At 31.9% G+C, this 27,070-nt stretch overlaps 5 protein-coding genes and 1 pseudogene across 5 annotated transcripts; 5 read left to right on the top strand and 1 right to left on the bottom strand.

Moving 5' to 3' along the window:
* The first annotated feature begins 2,672 nt into the window (after positions 1-2,672).
* Positions 2,673-5,043, top strand: LOC11414159 (E3 ubiquitin protein ligase DRIP2). The gene is made up of 6 exons (XM_039831095.1): positions 2,673-3,197; positions 3,343-3,411; positions 3,562-3,983; positions 4,097-4,144; positions 4,665-4,770; positions 4,876-5,043. The coding sequence occupies exons 1-6, from the start codon at positions 2,673-2,675 to the stop codon at positions 5,041-5,043; spliced, it is 1,338 nt and encodes a 445-aa protein (XP_039687029.1).
* A 4,495-nt stretch (positions 5,044-9,538) lies between these two features.
* On the bottom strand, positions 9,539-10,377 carry LOC11415201 (PRA1 family protein D). The gene has a single exon (XM_003591748.4). The coding sequence runs from the start codon at positions 10,279-10,281 to the stop codon at positions 9,736-9,738; it is 546 nt and encodes a 181-aa protein (XP_003591796.2). The 5' UTR covers positions 10,282-10,377; the 3' UTR covers positions 9,539-9,735.
* Positions 10,378-13,712: 3,335 nt separating this feature from the next.
* LOC11408499 (probable aspartic proteinase GIP2) lies at positions 13,713-15,335 on the top strand. The gene is made up of 2 exons (XM_039828633.1): positions 13,713-15,110; positions 15,170-15,335. The coding sequence occupies exon 1, from the start codon at positions 13,749-13,751 to the stop codon at positions 15,057-15,059; it is 1,311 nt and encodes a 436-aa protein (XP_039684567.1). The 5' UTR covers positions 13,713-13,748; the 3' UTR covers positions 15,060-15,110; positions 15,170-15,335.
* A 4,180-nt stretch (positions 15,336-19,515) lies between these two features.
* On the top strand, positions 19,516-21,609 carry LOC11410509 (1-aminocyclopropane-1-carboxylate oxidase homolog 1). Its single transcript, XM_003591750.3, has 3 exons — positions 19,516-20,136; positions 20,773-21,094; positions 21,220-21,609. The coding sequence occupies exons 1-3, from the start codon at positions 19,589-19,591 to the stop codon at positions 21,472-21,474; spliced, it is 1,125 nt and encodes a 374-aa protein (XP_003591798.1). The 5' UTR covers positions 19,516-19,588; the 3' UTR covers positions 21,475-21,609.
* A 1,152-nt stretch (positions 21,610-22,761) lies between these two features.
* LOC11418386 (1-aminocyclopropane-1-carboxylate oxidase homolog 1) lies at positions 22,762-24,470 on the top strand. Its single transcript, XM_003591751.4, has 3 exons — positions 22,762-23,418; positions 23,612-23,933; positions 24,030-24,470. Exons 1-3 carry the CDS (start codon positions 22,880-22,882, stop codon positions 24,279-24,281), a joined length of 1,113 nt encoding a protein of 370 aa, XP_003591799.1. The 5' UTR covers positions 22,762-22,879; the 3' UTR covers positions 24,282-24,470.
* A 184-nt stretch (positions 24,471-24,654) lies between these two features.
* Positions 24,655-25,261, top strand: LOC11410510 (probable aspartic proteinase GIP2; annotated as a pseudogene).
* The last annotated feature ends 1,809 nt before the right edge of the window (positions 25,262-27,070 follow it).

Below are 27,070 nucleotides of genomic sequence, written 5' to 3'. Positions count from 1 at the left end.
TCTATCATGTCAACTTATTGTTGCAATTTTTGATTTTTGATTATTTTTAATCGATAAGTTTCTACGATTTGAATTCTCTATCGTCGTGTATTTGTCGATTTGGTGTTTGATAAAGATCAATGAACAACTCTTATTTCGAAATATATTTCAAAGTCGCCTTAGTATCATTAGACTACACATCATCCAATATTCATTGGGCAATAAACATTTTTTAATTCAAATTGTAAAATTGCATGCATGTTTTTGTGATTGCATTCAATCTAGGGTTTAGATGTCGGCGACATTCATATATCACTTAATTAGATTTAATTAATTTGATTGCAAGCTCATCTATCAATTAATTTTTAAACAATTTTCGGATTTTTTATTAAAATATTGAACTTTGCTTATACATTTTTTTTTTATCTAAGAACTTAATTTATAGATGAAGCACATATATTATATAAGTAATATAGAAAATGATCTTGTTAACGAGTGTCCCTAGACTACTCTTTAAGTATGCTAAATTAAGTAATTATTCTTTTAAAATGTCAAATTTTTCAATTTCCAATACACCGATTACACAAACTTTCATAAAAAGTTACTATTTAAAGTCTTTAACCAGTGCCCCGATTTTTCTATAGAGAAAGGTAAAGTTTTTTAACCAGATTTTCTTATTAGATTTCAGAAAGGTCCACTGATTCAACAGCCGTTGGAAAGGTGGAAACTGGAAAGGAAGGATATCATCCAACAACACGTTTTGGTGTCACGTGCAGGTATTCTAATGTTTCCCTGCTTGATTAATCATTGTTAATGCTTGTTTAAATTATTATTTTTATCTTTTTCTATATGAAAATTATTGTGCATGTCGATGAGTACTGTCTAATGGTCAAGTATTAGTGACATAGTGGTCAAGTACTAAAGGTGCATGTGATTTTTTTTCGTCAATTTTTTTGTAAAAAAAAAAAAAGAAGAAGAATGCAGTAGATACCAAAACAGTATTTAATTATTTATATTTTCCATTTTTCTTGTTAAAAAAAAAGTATTTAATTATTTATATATAATAAGAGTAAGGAAATTGTAATGGATACAGGATACTCAAGACTTTATTTTTGAGTTTGAATTTCATTATGGCAAGGACTTGAGAACTGCTCGTTGGTTTGGTTATATAATTTTATTTTGGTTTGTTAAAAAAAAATTATGGCAAGGACTTTCATTATGGTAAGGAATTTCGCATTTAAACATTTATGACATCGAATAACTGTTTAATATTGATCAAATGATCTTCGGATTTTGATTCTACCTCTATTAGTGTTCCAATTTTCAATATAGTAAAAAAAAAAAAAAAACACAAATATATACCCAATTTTCGTACTACACAGTATTTCCCCTTTTTAATTTGTGTCACATTGACATTCACTTGCATATAGGTAGCTACATATTTATCATTGGAGTATTGAATTTTTCGATTACTTACCTTGTTTTTGAGCCACCATGAGATAAAAACAAAACCATAGTACAAATCGAAGGAACGAGACAAACACATTCGATAGATACTCCAAGAATCCCACTTTTTTGTTTTTCCATACTCAACAATCGACCCATCATAGGATCGTGCAAAATTCTCGAACCCCTTTCTCTATTTTTCTTTGTTATTCTCGAATGTTATGAAAACTGTCACGTTTTGGTGACATGCACCATGTAATTACGTGACTATGGAGGTGAACAAGTGCTTACGTGTGTGTCTTTGTCAGAGACAGATATAATAAGACAAACAACAATGGTAGGAGGATTGGTGAATAAAGCCAAGCTCACAGCACCCTTAACATGTCCTTTGTGTAGTAACATTTTCAGAGAACCAACCACAATTCCTGAATGCTTGCATACTTGTAAGTCTTTTCTTTTTTCATCATCTTTTTCTCCTTTGTTCAATTATGCTTACGATATGTTTGTTTTTTGTTTAGTAGTTTGGTTTTAATTTGGTCTGTTACTTAATTGGAAATGTTTGTAAGTGGCAAATTATTTTCTATTATGGAAATTTATACATAATGTGGTAAGAGGAAAACATTTTCTGATAGTGTTTTTACAATTTGTATGCATAATGTGATATCTGCATGATGAATCTTTGGAGTTCTTTGACCTTGTTTTTATGATTAGTTATTTTAGATTTTGTGACAAATACTTGTGTATAACAACTATGCTTGAAACTAGGCCATGATGAATATAATGCCTTGTTTTCATCTTTGTCTTTTATGCGATGAATATATGCCTAAATCTCTGAGTTTGGTAACAGTTTGCAGGGAATGTATAGAAAGGAAGTTTATAGATGAGAGGCTAAATCACTGTCCAGTATGCAAAGTAGACCTGGGTTATTATCCATTAGACAAACTAAAGTATTCACCATGAACATCACTCTTCTTTCATGAACGATGGTTGCAATCTATGTAGCATCGACAATTCACATTTAAGTCATGTCTGGTGTCCAAGATGTGTCAGTGTTGGACACCAACACGAGACCGACACATGTGGTTATATTCCGCTATTCTATTTTCTCATGTTATTTATGGTGCTGAGGTGTCGGTGTTGCACCTGGTGTCTGTGTCGGTGCTTCATAGGTTGCAATTCATTTCATTTCGAGTTCTCCCTTTTTGTGGAATCTTTTGAACTTACATTACTTTTATATTATATTGGAAATGGAAATCTACAGGGTAGATAATTCTTGGATAGTATTGAGGGATAAACTTCACCCCTCTGAAGGAACAAGTGTTAAGTCAGCTGAAAATGTTCCTTCAACTTCATTGGTAACTAAAATAAGGAAGAACTCTCAATCCTCTTCAAAATCCGATGCAAAAAAGGCCAAAACAGCTTTTACAAAAGTTTACAAATATGTAAGAAGAGGAAAAAAGATTCAAGAAGAGCCAAAGGAGATGCAAGAAGAACTCCCTATCACTCCACAAGAACCAAAAGTTCCTGCTTCTGAACTTGCTGATGTAGCAGATGTTAAGAAAGATGTGAAACAACATAGTGGAATAGGAATTTCGGATGAAGGATCTACAATTTTATCCGCTAGAAGAGCAAAAATTGCAGCTAGAAAAAAGTTTATCAGAACTGAATTAGCTCCTACTTCTCAACCTGACAAAGTCACAGTTGATGAAAAGAAAGACGATAAGCGCCCCCGGCTTGAAACATCCACTGAGACTCCAAAAATCAGATTTAAGGTAAAAGGGAGAAAAACTTTCTGGTCCTCTATTGTTTCTCTTAATCTTTTTTGTATTCTTGCTTTCTCTTGTTCCATTGTGTATTAGTGTCGTCAATCGCGGACTGTGGAAAACAGTGGTTTGTTTAAATTCTGTTACGCTACAGCTCTATAATGCTGCTAGCCGCGATTTGACAACACTTTGTACTAAAGCCTTATCACGGAACAATAGCTCGGTTTGTTCAAATTCCTCTACACCGTGGCGCTATAGCCTCTACTTGACAACAGTGTCATATACTTTACGAAACTAATATTATTTTATTCCTGTTGTCTTCAATTTTTGTTTTGAAAGATCCTTACAATGTGCTTTAATGCATGATCATTAGCAAAATTCGTCAAAACCAGAATCATCTAGTCAGAAAATAGTGTTCAGGAATATTTCAAGGGACACTGAATCAAGGAAAGGAAAAGCTGCTGTGTGCGAGCCATTGAATTTGTCGGTGGAAACTACAAACAAAAACAAGTCTCCTAGTAACTCCACCGTGCAAGAAAATGGTGACATCCCAATGCTTGTGGACTCTAGTGACAATGACTCTCATCATGTGTCTAAGTTAACAGAAGCAGAAGGTGATCAAATTGAATCTATTCCTCCAAAATCGACTTCCTTGAAGATTAAGCTTAAAAGCGTGGCCAACCAAGAAAAGAGAGTAAAGTTCTCTGAGGACTTGAATCTCCCAGCCCTAGCTGAAAATGAAAGCAAGAAAGATTGTAATCCTATCTGGTTCTCCTTGGTTGCTTCCAAAGAGCAGTAAGATTACTTTTCATGGCTTGTTATTATTTCATCTCTTGAAACTTATTATGTAATTTTAGAATTTAATATTATATATATATGATATATGATATTTGAATTTCTGTATACAGGGATGTTGGTGCACTGCCACAAATATCTTCTCCCTACATAATGGTCAGGTGAGTTTATTTATTTTTACTTTCTATTAGGTATTTTGTTTTTGGTGAATATGAAAATCTTTGTATTTCGGCTCGTCTAAGATTAGTTGTTAGTAAAGTGAGAAAATCAATGTTTGATACTTTAACCGCTGTGAATTTGTTATACATATAATATCAACCATAGATTTGTTTATCTACGATTGATATTACTCAATTTACTCTCGACAACGAGTTGCTCACTTTAAGAGGAGTCTGATCCCTGAAATGAACATGTCATGTGTGACAAATTTCTTTCTATTGCTGATGTTTCTTTGGTAAAGAGCTACTTTTGTATATTCACTTGTGTGTGTGCACTTCAAAACCATTCTTTCAATGCCCTTTGCATGTACTCTTTACTATTGCTACAAGTTAGAGATCAGATTTGGAAACTCTACATTTAATTATCATTCAAAATTTAATATAGTTTGAATTGAAACAAGTACATTTATTACTAGAATCAAGATATTTCATTGTAACTCTATATTGTGACTTTGTAAGACAGATTCCTCTTAACCAATCTTCACATTATTTATAGGAATGGAAGTTTACCTGTTTCTCATATCAAAAAGCACCTTGTGCAGAAGCTTGATCTTGCTAGTGAAGCTGAGGTAAATTGTGTTTCTGTCTTTGTTAAATCTTTTACCTTTATGAACCAATGTATTGCAAATTTTTCAGAAGCTAATTGTTATTTTCTTATGTTTATACTGTAACAGGTAGAGATCTTATTAAGAGGTAAGCCAGTTTTATGTTCAATGCAGCTGCAAAACTTAGTGGAGATGTGGTTGGAAACAATGCCAAAGAATGAAAGGATTCAGACATCTGTTGGAAGCTCAGCTAAGGATTTTGTCATGGTCCTTTCGTACGGTCGAAAGGCTCCATGACTCATACATAAAAATATTCGGCGTATGTTTTGATTGGCGGTGAGTTTGGGGGAATTAAAGACCGTGGGATTAGTAAAAGTTACACTTTGGTGCTTTAATATGGTGTCACCCTGACTTCACAAAACTCACCGCTTAACCATACATAGACTCCGACATCTTTTGAATTCAGTTTTGATAGCGACGAAAGTGATTTTAGTAGTTTAAAGTTGATTTTGACATGTTTGGATGTTGTCAAGTGGAATTGCTTTGACTTTGAAATTGAGTTTAATCTAAAGATAGAATTTTGAGCTTTTGACTCTTGAATTGGTTTTTAATCTCAAATTCATTGTTCAAATCATTTTTAAGTGAATATTTTCATATATAAATTATTTTACAATCAACTCCATTTTAATAAAAATAAATTCTGTAAATTTTATTCATTTAAAATCAATTTTCATCACATATACTTTGGTATACATGCCCCTAATTTATAACAGCTTTGATATTTAAAAAAAGGAAATGTTAACGAGTCCCCTATGCTTAAAAAAATAATAATAAGTAAAGGCTTTAACAAAGGTTTTTTTTTTTTTTTTTTTTTTATGTTTTGTTTTTGGGAAAATGCTAGATATCAAGAATGATTTATCAAGAAAGATTCAAGAATGACATGGCACAATAATCACCCTTAAATTTTATCAAGAAATTGTACTGAAATTAATGTTAGCCAATAAAATCTCTGTCGGGCCGGAAATCATGGGGTGGTGGATGTTATGCATTTTTTTTTTTTTTTTATGAAAGGAATAAATGAGACTGAAATCTAAGGGTGATTATTGTGCCATGTCATTCTTGAATCTTTCTTGATAAATCATTCTTGATATCTAGCATTTTCCTTTGTTTTTATCTCTCGCTTGTTATTTTTTTTTTCAAAAATATCCATCTCTTATTACATGGTTAAGACAGTACAAAATACGCGATTAATCGCATTTTGTAGGTGGTTAATAAATACAGTATAATTTATAAAAAAGAAAATTGACATTGATTTTTTGGGGCAAAGATTCTCTAAAGTGAGAAAATCAAGCTTAATAATTGTAACAAATTTATAATTTATTATGATGTGCTTACAATATCTATCTTTAATTTGTTAATTAACAACAATATTGTCCACATTACATTTTAGAGGAGCCGAATCAGATTTTTTTACACACAACACCGTCATTTATTCATTACAAAGTTAACATAATTTAAATATGCGATTGATTAAGTTTAGTATATAGTTAATAAATATCTTGTATATTTGAACAATGATTTTTTTTTTACATATTGTTGTTTATTTTTTTCATTACATGGTTGATGTAGTTCAAATATGTTATTAATTAATTATGTCCGATTTGAACAATGATTTTTTGACATACATTGTTGTTTATTTTTTATTTTTTCCATTATATGGTTGATGTGGTTCAAATATGTGATTAATTATGTCCAGTCAATGAATAAATCAAGATGTTATAATTCATTAATGGATGCAATGAACTGAATGAATCAAATATTTACATGTCATTAACCATGTGTTTTTTTCATGGTTGTGAATAGGGTTGGGAATAGGCCAGGCCGGCCTATAGGGGCCTATGGCCTGGCCTGTTTAAGCCTGGCCTGGCCTGGCCTGTTTATTAAAAAGGCTAGGCTTAGGCTTTTTAAAAAGCCTATTTAAGTAAGTAGGCCAGGCTTAGGCTATCAAAAAAGCCTATGAAGCCTAATAGGCCGGCCTGTTTATGCATGTTAGGCTTTATAATGGACTTTTTAAATAGGCTTTAAAGCATTATAGTGAAATAGGCTTTTAAGGCCTTATAGTGATAGACAAGTCTTACACTCAAATAGGCTTTGAGGCCTATTAAACCTATTTAAAAGTAGATAAAATGGAATGTTTAGTGAGGCCTATTAAACCTATTTAAAAGTAGGCCTGTAAATAGGCTTTCAGGCCAGGCCAGGCTTTTAAATAGGCCAGGCCAGGCCAAAAAAATAGGCCTATGAAAGGCCATAGGCCAGGCTCAAGCCTGCAAAAAATTTCGTAGGCCAGGCTCAGGCCTATCAAAGCCTGGCCTGGCCTGGCCTATTCCCAACCCTAGTTGTGAAGGAAAAAAAAAGGAACTTATTTTATTTAAAAAAATATAGTGCCAATTGTGTGCTGTTGCTAATTGGTGTGTCCAAATAGAAGGACCAGTTTTTGTTATCTTTGTTCACGAGGCAGCTTAGCCGTCGGAAGAGATTATTTTGGTTCATAAGTTATTGAGTTTATTTTCATAAGATCATACAAATAGCTTAGTGTTATTAGTTACTTTCATCAATGCTATAAATTGTGGTTAATCATGTCATTCAGGGTAATACAGAGAGTTGTTATTTGCAGCTGATGAATCCATAAGTTTGTAAGTTCTTAACAAATAGAAAGAAAAATCGCAGCGGAAGTGATTGGTCCACAATGAATGCAGGTGAGTATGTAAAACTCTGGAGTATCAAATTCAATTCCTAAAAACAAAGCTTCAAAACATTGTAAAGCAAGTTGTTGAATATGGCCTAAACGATCATTTTAGTCCCTGACCCTTGATTTGTATAAGAGTTCACTTGTTATGATATTATAAATTGACTTAAATACTCTTTTGGTCCCTTAACTATTTAATTGGTATCGCTTTGGTCCCTTAACTAAAAAAAAGATTGTTTGAGGATTTTAATTTTTTTTTAGTCTCGTTTTGGTCCCTTCTGTTAGGGTTAATAAAAAACGTTAAGTGTGGACACGTGTCACCTTATCATTGGTTCTAAGTTTTTTTTTTACAAAAAAAAATAATATTTTTTTAAATATATATATTTTATTTTTTTGTAAAAAATTTCCATAACCAATGACAAGGTGACACGTGTTAACTCTGGACACGTGTCACTTTGTCATTAGCTCTGAGTTTTTTTTAAATTAAGGGACCAAAGCGATACCAATTAAATAGTTAAGGGACCAAAAACACATTTAAGCCTAATAAATTTATAATAATTGTTAATAAAACGTGATTGAGGAAACTTTATACCTCTACTGTATCTTACATTGCATCTAATACACTTGAAAGATTTTCAAAATGAATAATCCATCAATTTAATCCCTAAACTATCGTCTTTCCAAATGAATCTCTAAACTGTATGAATATAGCAAGTAGTAATCAATAAACTATATAAAATCCGTCAAGTTAGCCCTTGAAGTATACGAAAACCCATCAATTTAAATTCAATGTTAACTAAAAACCTTCAACTTTTACTAAAATAATATTTCTGAATGAGATATGATAACAAAATCAATTTCAATTCAATGTAACCAAACCTTCAAATTTTACTAAAATCATATTCCAGACAAGATAAAATATATTTTCCATTGTGCACCACCGTATACATGGTTATACCAACAATCATAGTTAGAAAAATAAACAAGTTCACTGTGAAAAATCAATGAACCACCACAATAATCAGCTCAACTAGAAATAATAACATAATGAACCGATAGGTATATTGATCTATATATGCTTGTGATAATTTCAGTAGAGTTAGAAATAGAAGGTATGTAAAACAAATCTCTGATTTTTCTAGGATGATAGCCAATCACCAACAACATGCAACCAAACAGGAGAAACTAAATACAGTAGTCAAATGCTATGCTCCTGACTTTTTTAATCTAAAAACAAGAGGCACCAAACCAAGTGATCACTACCTTCAATTCATTATACATTCCTTCTTTAACCCTTAACCATCAGACATCACTCTCATAAAGTAGTTCGTCAAGCATATGAAAATCCATCAATTTAGTCTCAGCTACTAAGATGATGGGGACTAAAGTGACGGAATTGGTTTAGAAATTAAATTGGTGTTATTCAAATTTAAATTGAAGAAACACATGACAGAGAAAGAACCCTGATGTATGTAGATAAGATCAATTCCAATTTCCAACCATATGAATAAAGTGAAACATCTATATAACAAACCTAACATTTACATTAACATCAAGAATTGTTGAGGAGTCGGGGGAGTGCCGGAATCAACAGGCCAATGCAAGACTATAAGAGAGCATCTCTAACCAAAACCTTAAGGCATCGGGAATATGAGTCACCTCTCGTATAAATCCTATATCAAACCTATTCACAGTCAATCTGAAACTTACAAGTCACCACTCGCACTTGAACCCAACAAAGGTTCTCTCGGTATTACAAATCATTGAAATTATACTTCACCAAAACAGTCATCATTTCATATCTGGGCAAACTATCTAGCTATAATATATGAGGGGCATCTCTACAATCTAATGTGAGTTTTCTCAAACCTTCCAACCACAAAAACACACCTCAATTGCAATACCATCCAATCAAGATGACATTATCATCACAATAATAACATATACAAACAAACATAAACACATAAAACTGAAGCAATGAAAGCAAAAGGATGAATCAAATTTTTCACTACCATTCTAAAATTGTATGCACAAATAACAAAACTCTAATCCACTAATTTCAACAATTCATATAAATAATAAATTGCATAACAAATAAAAAGTAGTAACCAATTGTAGCTTTGTTAGTGAATTCAATTCAATCTACAAAGTTAAAAAAATAGAATCCAAATAATCAAACACTACAACGAAAACTACAAATAGCAAACACCTGACACGACACTGACACCTCGACGCCAATAATATCAAACAGGTGCATAAGGACCAGCAGTATCAGTAGCTAGCATAGGACCATACGGCGATTCATAATCATCCAAACCACCAACATCCGTCCTCTTCAACGCCCCATGCAAACAAACAATACCCGCCGCAACCAAAACCGACACCACCACATTCACCCAAACACCACTCACCCAAACAACAAACAAACTAAAAACCACCAGCGCCACAACAACAACACGATCATCAACCGCCACGACGTTGAACAGCGACAGAGGCTCATCGGAGTCACGTGAGAAGAACAGAAAGTACCAACCAGCGAACGCGATAAGGAGGAGAACGATGGCAAGAGGATGGTAGACGAGGCTGATGAGGAGGATGAAGAGGAAGATGAAGGTGTAGTTGAAAAGGAAGCGCGTGAGATTGATTCCGACGCGCGTGGTGGCTTCGGAGAAGGAAGATGGTAGGGAGAGAGTGGAGAAAGAGAGGAATTCGGACCAAGGGTGGCGCGTGGAGAGGATTGATAGTGTGGCTTCTTTGAAATTGGAGAGTGTTTCTGTTGCAGAGGACATTGTCGAAGGAGGTTAGAATCGTCGATCGATGGTGTCGATGACGAAGTTTCCTATCAAAACTTTACTCTACGCTACTTACCAGTGCTCAGTCAATGCTAATTTAGCCGAAATTGTCAATGGGCCCAATTGTGATATTTATTTATCACTTTTTGAACTTTGCTTAATGCACCGCACTAATTTAACATTCTCATCCCTCAAATGCAAATTTATGTCACAATTATGTTATCTATAGCTATATATAACAATATATAAATAAATCAAGCGATTAAAATCAACTGATATGTCTAAACTTATATATTAAATTTATGTGGTTAATGAATTTCCATTGAATCGTTCATGAGAACTCAAGTTAAATTTATGATAAAAATAATTTTTGATCAGACGGTACAATAAATATACACCATATTTGTTCTTTATAATTTCATATTTTGAATACATTGAATGACTTTTTTATTTTCAATGTCAATGAAAATCAATGAATTGAGAAGGAAATCAAAGCACTTAGTTTCTTGTGTGATGGTGTGGCCATTGCTTCTCTCATTAGTTGAGAAATTCAGGGTTTCTCATTTTTCTTTTTTTACTAGTTTTGCAATTTGTTGTTTTTGGTAAAAATAAAGTATTTTTAATTTTATTTTTTGGTAGATAGATGGAATGAAAATATTCACTTAAAAACTCACACACATCCTAAATTCAAACCCAAATTATGATAGATGTGAGCCATAACGACTTAGTTAAACTTCACCATTTTCTATCTTTTTGTTCCATAATGTATATATGTATTATTTGTAGTCACCTTTTTCCACCTCCCCGTTAGATCTCCCGTGCCCTCTATGCATGTCAAATCATCGAATCCGGACGGTATAAACGCCCATAAAAACCTTCAAAATACATTAAAATATTTTGAATTTTATAATCTGAATAAGGCACGCGAAAAACTCATAATAAAAAAAAAGTAATAGTTGTATTTATTTTTTTTCCAAAGGCCAAAGCCCACACACAAGTGTATGTGGGGTCATCCGAGCATGTAATTTTAGGAATTGAATGGATTACTTCTTGTATTGTCAGAAAAGTTTAGACACATCATTTGAACACATTCACAAAAGAAAATTTATTTAATTATTTTAAAAATAAATTTCATCAAATTATTTTATTTTGTGTGTCAAAAATCTCATGAACACACAAGAATTATCCGTATGAATGATTAAAGTAAAAGCGTACTTTATGATGTAGGATTGGAAAATCTCCTAATAGTGAGGTCTTCAGCATTTAAGATCCAGTAATTAATAGGTGTCCATATTAATTTTTTTTTTTTGGGTCTTCTAAGACTTAGAGTCTCACTTAAGACTTCCATTCTTAAGTGGACTCCACACTACTTTTCATTAAAATAATCATTGTATTGTTGGAACGTAAATGATGAAGAATTAGTAGTGGGATCGATTTAGACCTTTTGTGAGAGGATTTCCATTGTAGTGATTGAGTGCTTATTATATACTGTTATTAAAAAATTATAAAAGTGTGATGTGTACACGTGAGATCCGTTTAAAAACACCAAATTAAGAGGTCTTCATTGTGAATGTTATATAAGCAACTCCAATGTAGGTACCAAAGTGAATTTATACATTGACGAATCGTTCTTTATTTTTTTCTTTTATCATTAGGAGGAATGGTGATGTGGTAAGGTGAGTAGAAAAAAAAATGGCTGAAGTAATTTAAATAAGTCATCATATCATCAAATTAAAAGTTGATTAATTTTTCTATCGTTAAAGTAAAATATGCTTGAATTGCATAAATGTAATGTACCATTATAGAAATCATCATTTTTTAATGTAAAGATTAATTTGTTAATTATTATGTTAGTATTATCTCTAATGTCAAAATTTAAATCTTGAACATTTAACTCTTTTAATTCTTCAATTCCTCTATAGGAGACACATTGCGGGAAACATGAGTGATTTGGAACCACGTTTGAATTTCTTGGAGATGTATCGTTCAATGATTCAATAAACTTTTTGTATAAGTTTTTTTTTTTTTTTTGACAATAAACGTTTATCCCCTCCATGTTGTATAAAATTCAACAATGTCGTAATGAAGGTTAAACCGACAAATAGCCACAAAGGGAATGAAGTGGGAGTAAACTATCAGATTGGTCCTGTCTTTGTACCAAATTTTTAATTTGATCACTTTATTGATAATTCAAAATGGACCATCTTTTTGCCAAATGTTTATAAAAAAAATTGAATAAAATCGCCATTTTTATCTGCAATCAAGGCTTATTTGGAGTTGGAGGATGCATGCCTAGCTGATTCGGTGTTGGAGGACGCAGGCCTGGCTGATTCGGTGTTGGAGAAAACTATGAAGGGACCTAATTGAGAAACGTTTGACAAATATATGTACCGTTTTGAGTTACTAATAGAGTTATGAACCTAATTGAAAATTTGCTAAAAAAACATGAACCAATTTAATGGTTACCGTGACGAATCAGATACACCAGCCATCAAAGTCAAAACCGGATGATCAATTTTATTATAAAAAAAAGAAGTCAAAATTGGATGCGAGACACATCTTCCTTGCCCAAAAAGAAGGTCAAACCTAAAAATTATACACTCTGTTATGTATGACTTTTTCATTTGCACACACAAAAAGGGTTAAAGAAAAATGTCACTCTTTTTTTAGAATAAAAAAGTGTCACTCAATTGATTCATCGCTTGATTTTTAGTTTTTTTTTTTTTTATATACTCTCTGATTAATATTATACAAATTAATCTAAAAAATTTTCATTTAATATTCATAATAATAAAAATACATCATTGATTAATAAAAATAATTAAGTAAAATTATCATTATTTTTCATTAATCATATTTTTTTAATAAATGTGAAATGATAAAATAAACAGATATTATTGAACAAAAGAATATTAATTTTCTTATTTGTCTTCAAAAACAGAGAAATTACAAATAAATATGCACATAGATAAAAATTACAAATAAAAATGTGTTTACAATGATTAATTTTATCCTCTAAAAAGATCTAACGACGTAACCAATTACATAACATAACAAATATAGAAAACATAAATTGTTTTACTACATGCAAGTGAGATTATAAAAGATTTTCTAATGAAACCGATCTGTTTATATAGGATTTGTATGTATGACTATGTTAGAGATGATAATTCAATTACTCAATCAATCAATCCAGTTCAACCAAGCTTTATCTATTGATCTAATTTCCAATTTTCAGTGCCACCGCCTCATTACACATGTTAGTATGTTACCATTACCTCAAAAAAGAAGTAAAACACGCAAGAATTCAAATTGCATCAATCAACTCAGTTGCTATTGTTGACTACCATTAAATATGATATATGTGCTAAATACCGTACACAAAAAGAAAAGTCTTCATCCTTTGTCATATATAACTACATATATATCCTTCATTCTTTCTTTATCTTTTCATTCTTGTTCCAATGGCTTCCTCAGTTAAACTCTTCATTCTTTTACCATTCCTCTCTTTGTTCATCTCCACCTCCTTAGCACAAACCTCTTTCAGACCAAAAGCACTAGTTCTCCCCATAACCAGAGACACTTCAGCCTCAACACCACAATACACTACTCAAATCAAACAAAGAACACCACTTGTACCAATCAACCTAACCATTGATCTTGGTGGTGGCTATTTTTGGGTGAACTGTGACAAGAGCTATGTCTCATCCACTTTAAAACCAATCCTATGTAGCTCATCTCAATGCTCACTCTTCGGTTCACATGGTTGCAGTGACAAAAAAATATGTGGCCGTTCACCTTACAACATTGTAACAGGTGTGTCCACATCTGGTGACATTCAGTCAGATATTGTTTCAGTTCAATCCACAAATGGAAACTATTCTGGTAGATTTGTTTCTGTTCCTAACTTTCTCTTTATTTGTGGCTCTAATGTTGTACAAAATGGTCTTGCTAAGGGTGTCAAAGGTATGGCTGGTCTTGGAAGGACTAAAGTGTCACTTCCTTCACAGTTTTCATCAGCTTTTAGTTTCAAGAATAAATTTGCAATTTGTTTAGGTACTCAAAATGGTGTACTTTTCTTTGGTGATGGACCTTATCTATTCAACTTTGATGAATCTAAAAATCTTATTTACACACCTCTTATTACAAACCCTGTTAGCACTTCTCCAAGTTCTTTCTTAGGTGAAAAATCAGTTGAGTATTTCATTGGTGTGAAATCTATTAGAGTTTCTAGTAAAAATGTAAAGTTGAACACAACCCTTTTATCTATAGACCAAAATGGATTTGGTGGAACCAAAATTAGCACTGTTAATCCTTACACTATAATGGAAACATCGATCTATAAAGCTGTTGCTGATGCTTTTGTGAAAGCATTAAATGTTTCTACTGTTGAACCTGTAGCACCATTTGGAACATGTTTTGCAAGTCAAAGTATTAGTTCTTCAAGAATGGGACCAGATGTTCCTTCCATTGATCTAGTGTTGCAGAATGAGAATGTGGTTTGGAATATTATTGGAGCTAATGCAATGGTTCGTATTAATGATAAGGATGTGATTTGTTTGGGTTTTGTGGATGCTGGATCTGATTTTGCAAAAACTTCTCAAGTTGGTTTTGTGGTTGGTGGTTCTAAACCAATGACTTCAATCACTATTGGTGCACATCAATTGGAGAATAATTTGTTGCAATTTGATTTGGCTACTTCAAGGCTTGGTTTTAGGTCACTCTTCTTGGAGCATGATAATTGTGGAAACTTTAATTTTACATCCTCTGTTTAGAACTTAATTATTCTGCTCCAGTTAAATATCATGTACCAGTAATATTTGTGTGTGTAAACCGGCTTAATTGCACTTTTAGAAAGATAGGGGTCCAAAAGTGCAATTAAGCCGTGTAAACTAGGTTGTGAAATAAGTGAGGTTTTATTGATATATAGCCTCCCAAATAAGATAAGACTAGTATAAGTAGATAGATGCATCTTACATTTGAATGGCTAGGTTTCTATTCTACTACAATGTGAGTAATCATATTATTGAAGTGATTTACTAATTAACAACTATAGCATAGATATCTAATATGTAAGGTACATTTAAAATGAAAAAACACACTTGAATGAAATTATTTTCTGTTCAGAAGAATGGAAAAGGAAAATAGTATTCAACACTTCCATAAATTTAGGTACGTTATTTAATACCTGCACTAATCCTTACTTGAATTGGTAAGCTATGTTTAAGAAAAGGTTTTGCTAACAGGTGCTCTAAAGGCAATTGTTAAGAATGTCAAAAATATTTTTTTTTATTTAATAATAATTTTTTGACTTTCATAAAGTTAAACATTCCACTATTCACCAATTTCTATATTAATCTTCTTAACTAGTGTCTTTAAGGCATTAGTTAGCATTTCTTTAAAAAAAATAGAAAAGGCATGGTAATATTATCTAACTATAATTGGTTATAACTTCAATTGATGCTGATGCTGCTGAGTAATTCTTTGCTTTAGATCATGGTATCCTTTGTGCATAACAATCGTAGTCTTACGATATAATAGAGGTATATTTCTTTTAAATAAAACAATTAGGGGTATATGTTAATACAAAATCGAACCAATTTGCAATCTGAACCAATCTATTGTGTTTGCTTCGGAAAACTTCGTCCAAACCTAACCGTTCAAACTTGGTCATATTCGGTTTGAGCAACAAATTTTAGGATTTAAGCTTTTACACCCGCATATCCAGCCCGTGACACTATGTTATGTTTATCATTATTTTTAAATATTAATGTATACTACTCTTATGAATTCGTACACAAAACTTACACGAAAAAAGTAGGATGTATGAAGCAAGTATCAATGAAAACAAACAATCAAACAGTCACAAGCAACACCAACAACAACATGTCTAAATCTAATACAGCAATCAAGTGTAAAACAAAATCATAATTGGATCAAAGAACTGCAATAAAGAAAGTAGAGAGTAGAGAACAACACGCAGTTCAGTCTAACAATGATCTATATATGAAGGAGAGAGCGTATATCCAATCCATTATCCATGGGTTCTTTACAAAGAGATTACAAAAGATTACAAAAAATTAGCTTCAAGAAGTTCTCCAAGAGCAATCCTAATTTCTATCATTTTTCTGAATATCTTCCGTGACCAAGAGACTCAATGATTTCTCTATCAAATATGTTTACAAATTGTTTCCCAATTCTAGAATCTAACCTCAAAAGGAACAAACTCTTAGTCTTTGATTTTCTAAAATCTCATCTTTTAGTCTCTCAAGATTCGCTCAAGTTGCTCACAAATATCACCTTCTCTCATGTGTTTTGCACATACCTCTATAAAAATACAAAGGAAGAATCTACAAAGTTTCATAACATTTTGAAAATGTCTTAATTTATTTTGATTTTTCTACCAAAACATGCAAAATTGCCATTTTGTTTCGAGTAGGCGGAGACGAACTCAAGTGTGGGGTTGCGAGTGTCATAGCCCTCGCTTTATTATGAAAAATAAAATTTATTTAATCCTCTATTCACTAAAATATGAAATTAAATAAAAGGAGATGATAAAATTTGATTAAGGCTCACACTACAAAAAAAAAAAAAAAATCTAATATTTAATACACTAAGGCTTCGTTTGGATGAGAGAAGAAAGTGAAAGGAAAAATAGTAAGAGGAAAAGAATGGTAAAGGAATGAAAGTGAGTAGAAAGTGAGTGGAAAATGAGATGATTATTTTAGTTGTTTGGCATTAGTGAAAGTGATAAGAAAGTGGAAGGAAAGAAAGATATATAATTATTAGTTTACATAAATACCCTTGTATTAATATGGACATATATATATTGCCCATGATATATGTATGTATATATAGTGTGATAGAATCTGATTCTGTATATCCATGTTAGATGCCCATAGCATAGTTTCTTCAGACTTTCTGCGCAATTTGAGAAGGAATGGTTTCAGGTGTGGAACCCACCAAATTAAAGCTTTCCATCCTCTCTCATAGACATGCCAAACGGTGGAAGGAATGTTTATCAACACACTTTCTTTCCGTGCAGCTATCCATCCTTAAATTTTCTCTTGAAACAAACGAACCCTAAAAGTCTATCTCCCACCCTTGTGTTTTTTTATGTTGTTAATATTATTATGCATCTAAGGTGAAATCATACGAAAGATGAATGGTTAAATGATTATTTGGTTGCTTATCTTTATATTTATATTTGTTTATTTAAATTTATATATATGTTACATGTATTACTCAAAATTTCTGGGCATGTCCCTGTGAGTAAGCATATACATACTTACGAGTAAAATTTTGTACTTCAAGAGTGTAGATGTGTTTAGAACATCGTAAGAGCCTCCATCACAAAATTTTGCAGTTTTTAAACGGGAGACGAATTTATTATGAATTGTTTAAGAAGTTCATAATTATGGTGAACGAAAATTAATTATTAATTCGTCATTCATTTAAAAACTTCAAAACTTCATGATGGAAGATTTTATGATATTATAAACATGTCTGCAAAACTGAGGAACAAAATTTGACATGTGATTGTGAATAGTGCTTACTCGGAAATAAATTGAAATTTCACATGTTTTGGAAGACAAATCAAAAGAAATTGAGACGTCTTCAAAATGCTATGAAACTTTGCAGGTCATTCCTATGTATTTTTATAGAGGTCTTTGAAGAAAAAAAATCATCTCAAAATTCGATTTCTATGTCAAGGTTTTCATTATTTTGTTTTTTGAGTTTTTTTTCACTTTCAAAATTTATAAATAATTTGTCCCTTGTCAGTAAAATATAATGTTACGTGGAAGGTCTTATTTTAACATTCTAAACATGCATGCAAAAAATTATGAAAAAATTCTACCTCTATGTCACTTTACCAGACTTTATGACTTAAAAGAAAAAATGGTCAATTTTTTTGTTTATTTCAGCTCCTCAAATAATGTTAGCAATTTTTTTTTTGCTGAGAAGACAATTTTTTTGCCAAGTCATAAAAAAACTCATGGCATGATTCTCTGCCACGTCAACGCATTTTTTGCACTGCACTGTTGGAGGACCAAAATATGAAGAATATTAAATTAGAGGGCTAGAATCTGCATTTTTTATTTTAATTTACAAGGTTTATTTCAAGACTTCACGTATATTACATGAGCTATTTTAACAATTAATCGTAAAATATAAAATCTGCTTGTTTTTTCATGTGTGAGATCCAACCATTGCAAAGTGGGAGGTTTCATTTGATGGCAAGTGAGATTTTGGAAACTTGGTGTACTGCATGGAATGTAAATGGCAAATTGCATGTGAATGACGACTTGATAATGAAGCAAGAAGCAAGAAGCATAGTCTTGCACAAGAAAGCCTTACTCAAGAGATAAATATTCAATTGTTTATAGACTGGGCATGTTGCATGAAATTCAAGTGAAATGTTGGACACTTGGTGTGTTGTATGTAGTGTAAATGTAAATTCATGTAAATGATAACTTGCAACTTACAAGTGGCATGCTTATTGTAATGCTTATGTCATATAAATAACATCTTGGACAAGCACACACAACAAGTAGAAGCACAATCTTGCAAGGAGAGCCTTACTCAAGAGAGAAAAAGTGAAACTGATTATACTTGGAATGTTGCTAGAAATGGAAGTGAGATTTTAAACACTTGGTGTGTTGCATGAAATGAAAATAGCAAAATACATGTGATTGACAACTTGTAAATGACAAGTGGCATGTTGCATGTGATGCTTGTTATTATGAATTAGAGGATGTCGAGTATCAAGGTCCCATACGATGGAAAGATAGAATGCATAATACTCTCTAGGAGTCATCACTAAAAAACAATTGTATAAAAGATGATGGAAATGATACATGAGTGTTCTTATATATAGAGTTTAGTCGTGTAACTAACTCTAACTAACTCTTAACCAAACTTCTCAAACACTCTAACTAACTATATTCTAATACTTATATCCTCTAAATAGTACCTTGTACAAGGATGCACAACAAAACGAAAATCAAGAAGCATAGTAATTTACAATAGATCTTTACTCAAGAGATAAAGGGTGGCGTGTTGCATGAAATTCATGTGAGATATTGGCCACTTGGTTTGCTGCATGAAATGTAAATGACAAAATACATGTAAATGACAACTTGTAAATGAGAAGTGTCGTGTTGCATGTAATGCTTATATCCTATAAAAATCACCTTGACCAAGAACACACAACATAAAAAGAATCAAGAAACATAGTCTTGCACAAGAGAACCTTATTCAAAAGAGAAAGAGTGAACATTGTATTTTCTGCTTCTTTATCATCATGGTTGAGTCAGAGGAAAATAAAAGCTCCACTTCCACATATGACAGGGTAGCTGAAGTGAAAGCCTTTGAAGAATCAAAAGTTGGTGTGAAAGGTCTCTTGGAATCTGGAATATGTGTGACAAAGATCCCACGTATGTTCCATTATCCCAATTTGAACTTGAACATGAACTCCACTCATGAAAGTGACCCATCTTCCAAGTTCAATGTCCCCATCATAGACCTTCAAAATATACACACAAACCCATGTTTGCATGCTGAGGTACTTGACAAGATTCGAAGTGCTTGTCGTGAATGGGGATGTTTTCAAGTGATTAATCATGGTATTCCAGATAGCGTTTTGGATGAGATGATTAGTGGAATCCGTAGGTTTCATGAACAAGAAGCCGAGGAAAGGAAACCATTCTATACAAGGGATACAAGTAAGAAAGTTAGATATTTCTCCAATGGAAGCCTTTTTAAGAACCATGCTGCTAACTGGAGGGACACAATTTCTTTTTATGTAAGTCCTGATCCTCCTAATCCAGAAGAAATACCTCAAGTATGCAGGTAATGTTTATCGATAGTACCTCAACTGATCTATATAAATTGATCATTCCATCAACCTAAATCCTAATCGAGTGAAATTTTAGTTAGCAACGGTTTTTTAAATACCTTAAAATGATAGTAATATGGAGCATTTCTTTAAGATGTGTCGATTAGCTTAAACAACATTTACAAATAGGCAAATTCTATGGTACACCAATTCGTTAAATTAATAATAAATTAGTTGTTTTTTTAAGAAAAATAATTATTTTCTATCATTGACAACTATAATAATTAAATTTTATTTACCAAAAGCTTCGACGAAATAAAATATATTTTTTACAAATTTTTACTACTCATAACAATGAATATTGGTTATTTTTTATGACAATGTAAATTTTTTAATATGATCCTTATAAACAATGAAATGATGTTTTTTCTTATGATATGACGTTTTCTAAAATATAAATATTGACAAATAACTTTTTATTTCATAAAAATGATCGTTAATTTATAAGTTTTGTGAAACAAGAGTACCAGTACACTAAAATCTCTGAGTGTATCGTAGAAGTTCCCTTAAAAATATATTGAGAAAGTATATAATTTCAAAACAAAGAATCCATTCACATAATATTTATGATAATGATTATGTATCGGCAGAGACATTGTGATTGAATATTCGAAGAAAGTAAGAGATTTAGGCTTTACATTCTTTGAGATATTCTCAGAAGCTTTAGGCCTGGATCCTTCTTACCTTAAGAAATTGGCCTCACCAAATGGACATTTTATTGCGTGTCACTACTATCCTCCATGTCCTGAACCTGAATTAACTATGGGAGCTTCAAATCACACTGATGGTGACTTCATGACAATTCTTCTACAAGACCGTATTGGCGGTCTTCAAGTTCTTCATCAAAATCAATGGATTGATGTTCCTCCGGTGCATGGATCTCTTATAGTAAATATTGGTGATCTTCTGCAGGTAACTAATTTTAAATGTGATGACTTAAATTATAAAATAATCAATATTTATGTACTTTAATTTCTTGTGACATTACATTAATGTTTGTGTTTTTTAATGATTACATATATCAATCTTGTTTGCAGCTTGTAACAAATGACATGTTCACAAGTGTTTATCATCGGGTTCTATCCAAGAATATAGGACCTAGAATTTCTATCGCAAGCTTCTTTGTAAACTCATTATCAAAGGGTACATCCAAGGTTGTTGGTCCAATAAATGAATTGTTATCAGAAGAAAATCCACCAATCTATAGGGACACTACTGTGAATGATTTCTTGGCACATTATTATGAAAAATCTCTTGATGGGAGCTCTTCCTTGCAGCCTTTCAGAGTGTGAATTAAATATTAAGAATTAGATTGGAGCAATAAAAATGTCCTTTTATTGATGGCCTTCAATTATTTCTTCTTATTCACTATTTTAAAGACTTGGCGGCGCAGCTTATTGTCCGCTTGCCTTCCATTCAAGTGTAAATAATCGTTTTTATATATATATTTATATATATTAAATGCAAATTGCATAAGCACATGAATAACAAACAGTTGTTTTTTATTTACTACTATTAATCTAATTCATTCCGATCATTATGGATTTAAAATGAAAAACACACATGATTGAATTAATTTTCCATTCAAAAGAATGAAAAAGAAAACTATTGTTAAATGCTACCATAAATTTAAGTATGTTGTTCAATTCCTCAATGGAATTGGTAAGCTATATGTAAGGAAAAAGGAAAGGGAATGGTGATATCTAGCTATGTTTTGGTTCTTACTTTCGTTAATACTGAGTAATTTTATTTTATTTTAAATCAAGATATATCCATTGCGTTAGCATAAAATAATATCATCATATAAACCATAAACTGAACCAATCTAAACCAAAAACCGCAAAAATTACATTTGATTCGGATGTATTCGAATCATATTTTTATTCAACTGCATGATTCGGTTCTGTTTGCGATTTTTATTTTAGCAACCGAACCAAATCGAATCAAACCGCAATATAAGAAAACTATTAATTAAACGTAGGTCACAAACCTAGTACTCATAGAAATAATTCAATGAGAAATTTTATAGAATGACATGTTTTTTCCACTTTTTTTTTACTAAGACATATTGTTCCTCTTTTTAAGTTTTTTCTATGCTTTTGATTTTGAACTTGTATTTATGTGCTTTAATTTAATTATACTTGCGCTTTTAATTATATTGTCTCGCAAAAAACCACAACAACTGAACCAATCCAAACCGCATTGGTTTGGTTTGGTTCAGTTTTCATTTTGAAAGGCAACCGAATCAAACCAAACCGCATACATTTTTATCATATGGTTCGGATGACTTTTAGGTCCAAAATCGAACCAAATCGCAACGCAAACACCCCAAAATTTAACTATAATCTATTAACTATTTATGAGATTGACATGTTGGACCAATTATTTTTTTAAGATACACCGATCAATAATTAAACATATGATGATAATGACATGTATATGTAGGTACCACTTAGATTGGTATTATTAAGTGAAAATGTGTTTTACATGTCATGATTAACTTCAACACGTGATCATGTAGAAAGAAATAGAAAAAGGCTCAAATTATTTGATTCCATTTGCTCATGGAATATAAAATACAAAATGTACTTATTCTTCCACTTGCCCAATCTTCTTTCATTTGATATTTGAGCATTATCATCATTGACTTGAGGTTCAGTGCACATACACATTTGTATTTTCTTCTACTTTCTCATCATGGAGTTAGAGGCAAGTAACGGTTCCTCTTCCACATATGATAGAACAGCAGAAGTGAAAGCCTTTGAAGAATCAAAAACCGGCGTGAAAGGCCTCTTAGAATCTGGAATATGGACGACAAAGATCCCACGTATGTTTCATTCTCCCAATTTGAACTTGAACTCTGATCATGAAAGTGAAGCATCTTCCAAGTTCAGTGTCCCTATCATAGACCTTCAAGATATAAACACTGATCCATGTTTACATGCTGAGGTACTTGAGAAGATTCGAAGTGCATGCAAGGAGTGGGGATTTTTTCAAGTGATTAATCATGGTATTCCGGTTATTGTTTTGGATGAGATGATTAGTGGAATCCGTAGGTTTCATGAACAAGATGCTGATGCAAGGAAACCATTTTATACAAGGGATAAAAGTAAGAAAGTTCGATATTTCTCTAATGGTAGCCTTTTTACGGACCCTGCTGCCAACTGGAGGGACTCACTTTCATTTTTTGTAAGTCCCAATCCTCCCGATCCAGAAGAAATACCGCAAGTATGCAGGTAATGTTCGTTTTATTTTTTGTATCGTGCAAAGTTATGTCACTTAGAGTACTACAAGTATTATATATTATGACGGTTATAAGTTTTTGCTTAAACTACACTTAACATGATTCAGAGAGTATAAAATTTCACTTGGAAATTGCTTATCAATGTTTTTTTCCTTGTCTTTGATGAGATGATAATGTATTGGCAGAGACATTGTGATTGAATATTCAAAGAAAGTAAGAGCTTTAGGCTTGACAATCTTTGAGCTATTCTCAGAAGCTTTAGGCCTTCATCCTTCTTATCTTAAAGATTTGGCCTTAGACTATGGACAATTTCTTTTGTGTCACTACTATCCTCCATGCCCTGAACCCGAATTAACTATGGGAACTTCTAAGCACACCGATATTGATTTCATGACAATTCTTCTACAAGACCAGATCGGTGGTCTTCAAGTTCTTCATCAGAATCAATGGGTCCACGTTCCTCCTCTTCATGGATCTCTTGTAGTAAACATCGGCGATCTTCTGCAGGTAAGTGATGTTGAATGTAAACACTAAGTAATTATTTATGTACTGTCTTGTGACTTTTAATTTAATAGAGATTACATTTATCAATTTTCTTTGCAGCTTGTAACAAATGACATGTTCACAAGTGTTTACCACCGAGTTTTATCCAAGCATATAGGCCCTAGAGTTTCCATAGCTAGCTTCTTCGCAAACTCGGTAGAGGTTTCATCCAAGGTCCTTGGTCCAATAAAGGAATTGTTATCAGAAGAAAATCCGGCAATCTATAGGGATACTACTGTGAAAGAAGTGTTGGCACATTATTTTACAAAAGGCCTTGATGGGAACTCTTCCTTGCACCCTTTCAGGTTGTGAATTCAGAATAAGATTGGAGCAGTATCAATTGTTGTGGTGTTGTTGGATTTTATTATGGTTAACTTCTACTTCAACTATGATTTTCAGTATGTAGGGAATAAATTGTACACACACTATCAAGCAATGTAGCACCGACACTTCATATTAAAAGTGTACCTGTGGTTACATTTAATAACTTTCATTTTCTTATCGGCGTCTACATGTCAGTGCTATATGCTAGTGACTATGCTTCGTAGGTATCAAGTTTTAAAGTCAAAACAAGGTAAAGGCACCTTGACTTATGCCTAGTGAGAATAATTTTAGGAGAATATATATATATATATATATATATATATATATATATATATATATATATATATGAACTTCTCATTAGGACAAGTAAATAATTTACAATGTTGGCTACTAGTTCAAATGGTGCACTTCTCATTGGTGACTGACCTTATAATTTGAACTTTGATGAATCTAAAGTTCTTATTTTTACACCTTTTTTAACAAACCCTGTTAGCACTACAAGTTATTTCTTAGGTGAAAAAACAGTTGAGTATATCATTGGTATGAAATCTATTAGAGTTTCTGATAAAAATGTAAAATTGAGCACAACCCTTTTATCTATACACAAAAATGGATTTGGTGGAACCAAAATTAGCCCTTTTAATCCTTACACTATAATGGAGACGTCAATCAATAAAGCTGTTAGTTGTGCTTTTGTGATAGCATTCGGAGTTTCTGATGTTCAACCTGTAGCACCATTTGGAACATGTTTTGCAACAAAAGACATAGCTAGGTTTTTTAATAATGGGAACTGGTGTGCCTAATATTGCTCTAGTGTTACAGAATGAGACTGTTAAGTGGAATATTATAGGCGATAAATCAATGGTTTCTATTGGTAATAATGATGTGATTTGTTTGGTATTTTTGGATGTTGGATCAGATGCTGCAAATGCATCTCAAGTTGGTTTTGTGGTTCTAAAATAATGACTTTAATTGGAGAATAATAATTTGTTGCAATTTGATTTGCCTATTTTAAGGTATTCTTATTAGTATATTGGTTTCTTAACTAGTGCCTCACCGCAATTAGTTAGCATTTTTATTTTTTAGTTTATCTTACGTATTTCATTAATGAAGGATAATTTTATAAAATGACTTATAATTTTTCTTTTTCATGCGACATTATTTGCACTTTTTTTTTGACAAAATTCATTTAACTCTTTAATTTGTGTGAAACGATCAGAACATCATTTAATTTGGGATGGAGGGAGTAACATTTAGTTTGCCTTCACGGTCTTTTGAATCATGATTTGATTTGTTAGCATAATCTGGATATCTTGAATCGTGAAGACCCATTTTAGCCCTCATAATTTTATGACGGACCAATTCACTCCCCGAAAAAAAATAATATCATAATTAGTCCCTAACATTTTTATACCGGAGACAAATCAATCCTCCTATTATAATGAATCCGAGACTATAATGTCCCCATTATAAAAATGTCAAGGACTAAATAGCTCTTTACTATTCAAAATATCCGGATTATGATTGAAAAAGTTATTGCTCAACTTCTTTTTTCTATAGGTTATTCTTTTAATGATTATCTTTTTCTTTTTAAGAAACTAAAATGGATTAAAATACTGAAAGTCTGGAGATTTCAGCACAAGGAGTGCCAAAACCCCAGTTAAAAGAGTCAATTACAAGAGTGTCAAAAGGCCAAAACATCTTTTAATGATTGTCTTATTTCCCTTCTATGTCCGATTTTCCCTTTGATTGTAAGTTGTCCTACCTACTAATATTAGAAGGATTAGGACACATTTATTTATTATTCTTTATGCTGTGATCAAGGTTTCAGATGGTTGTAGATAAAATGATTTCAATTTTGTAAAATTAGAAGTAAATGTGCTTAAAATTTAAGCAATTAAGGTTAAAAAAAATTACATTCCAATAAACTTCAAGTCTCCAAATCATCGTTTTAATTTTATTTATTTTATGTTTCCATTGTTTCATGAACAACAATATGTCCTCTGCATATCACCTATATGACAACAACAATTTCAAACTCAAATTATCCGGATTAAGGAAATGCTTGAAGATGGACCTAAAAATAATACACCTCACATTGTAACAAAATAAATAAATAATAATAATCTCATAATTATAAGCAAAAATCAACATTTTAGATTCATTTATTAAATGATGTATGTGGTCTATAATAAAGACCATATACATCATTAATTAAACGAATTTAAAATATAAATTTTTACTTATAATCGTGACCGGATGTTTTCAACCTTTGTGAGGTACTTACCAATGCCCTTAACAATTAACCAAATAAATTTGTAATTCTAAATAAAGTGTTTACTTTCATTTTTATTATAAGTAGTTGCAGAAGATGGACAGAAGATGTGGAAAATTGATTAACTTCCTTATAACAATAAGGATTCCAGGTGCGTAAATCATAAACTTCCTCTGCTCATTGTTTAGTGATCATATTTCTAATTACTGTGTAATGTGATGGTTGGTTGCATGGAATGGTTGAACAATTATTTGGATTGGCTTATAATTGTTGCAAGTATGTTATAGCTACCAAACACTTATTGTGTAATGTGATGTTTATAATTGCACAAAGTAATAATGGTTGGTTCAATTGTTTATATAGTCCAGTTGCCAAATTCACACTATTGGTCAAGTTGTATTTAAAAGTGTTAATTATATTGGGATGTTTGGATAATGTTTCTATAAATCTCTCTTTAGAAATATTTATTATTGCATATGATGTAAGAATCTTTTTTTATTCT

This window comes from Medicago truncatula, chromosome 1 (genome assembly GCF_003473485.1).
Source record: "Medicago truncatula cultivar Jemalong A17 chromosome 1, MtrunA17r5.0-ANR, whole genome shotgun sequence".
Lineage (NCBI taxonomy): Eukaryota > Viridiplantae > Streptophyta > Magnoliopsida > Fabales > Fabaceae > Medicago > Medicago truncatula.
The sequence above is the reverse complement of the archived record's forward strand: the minus strand, read 5'-3'. Positions and strand labels throughout refer to the sequence as shown.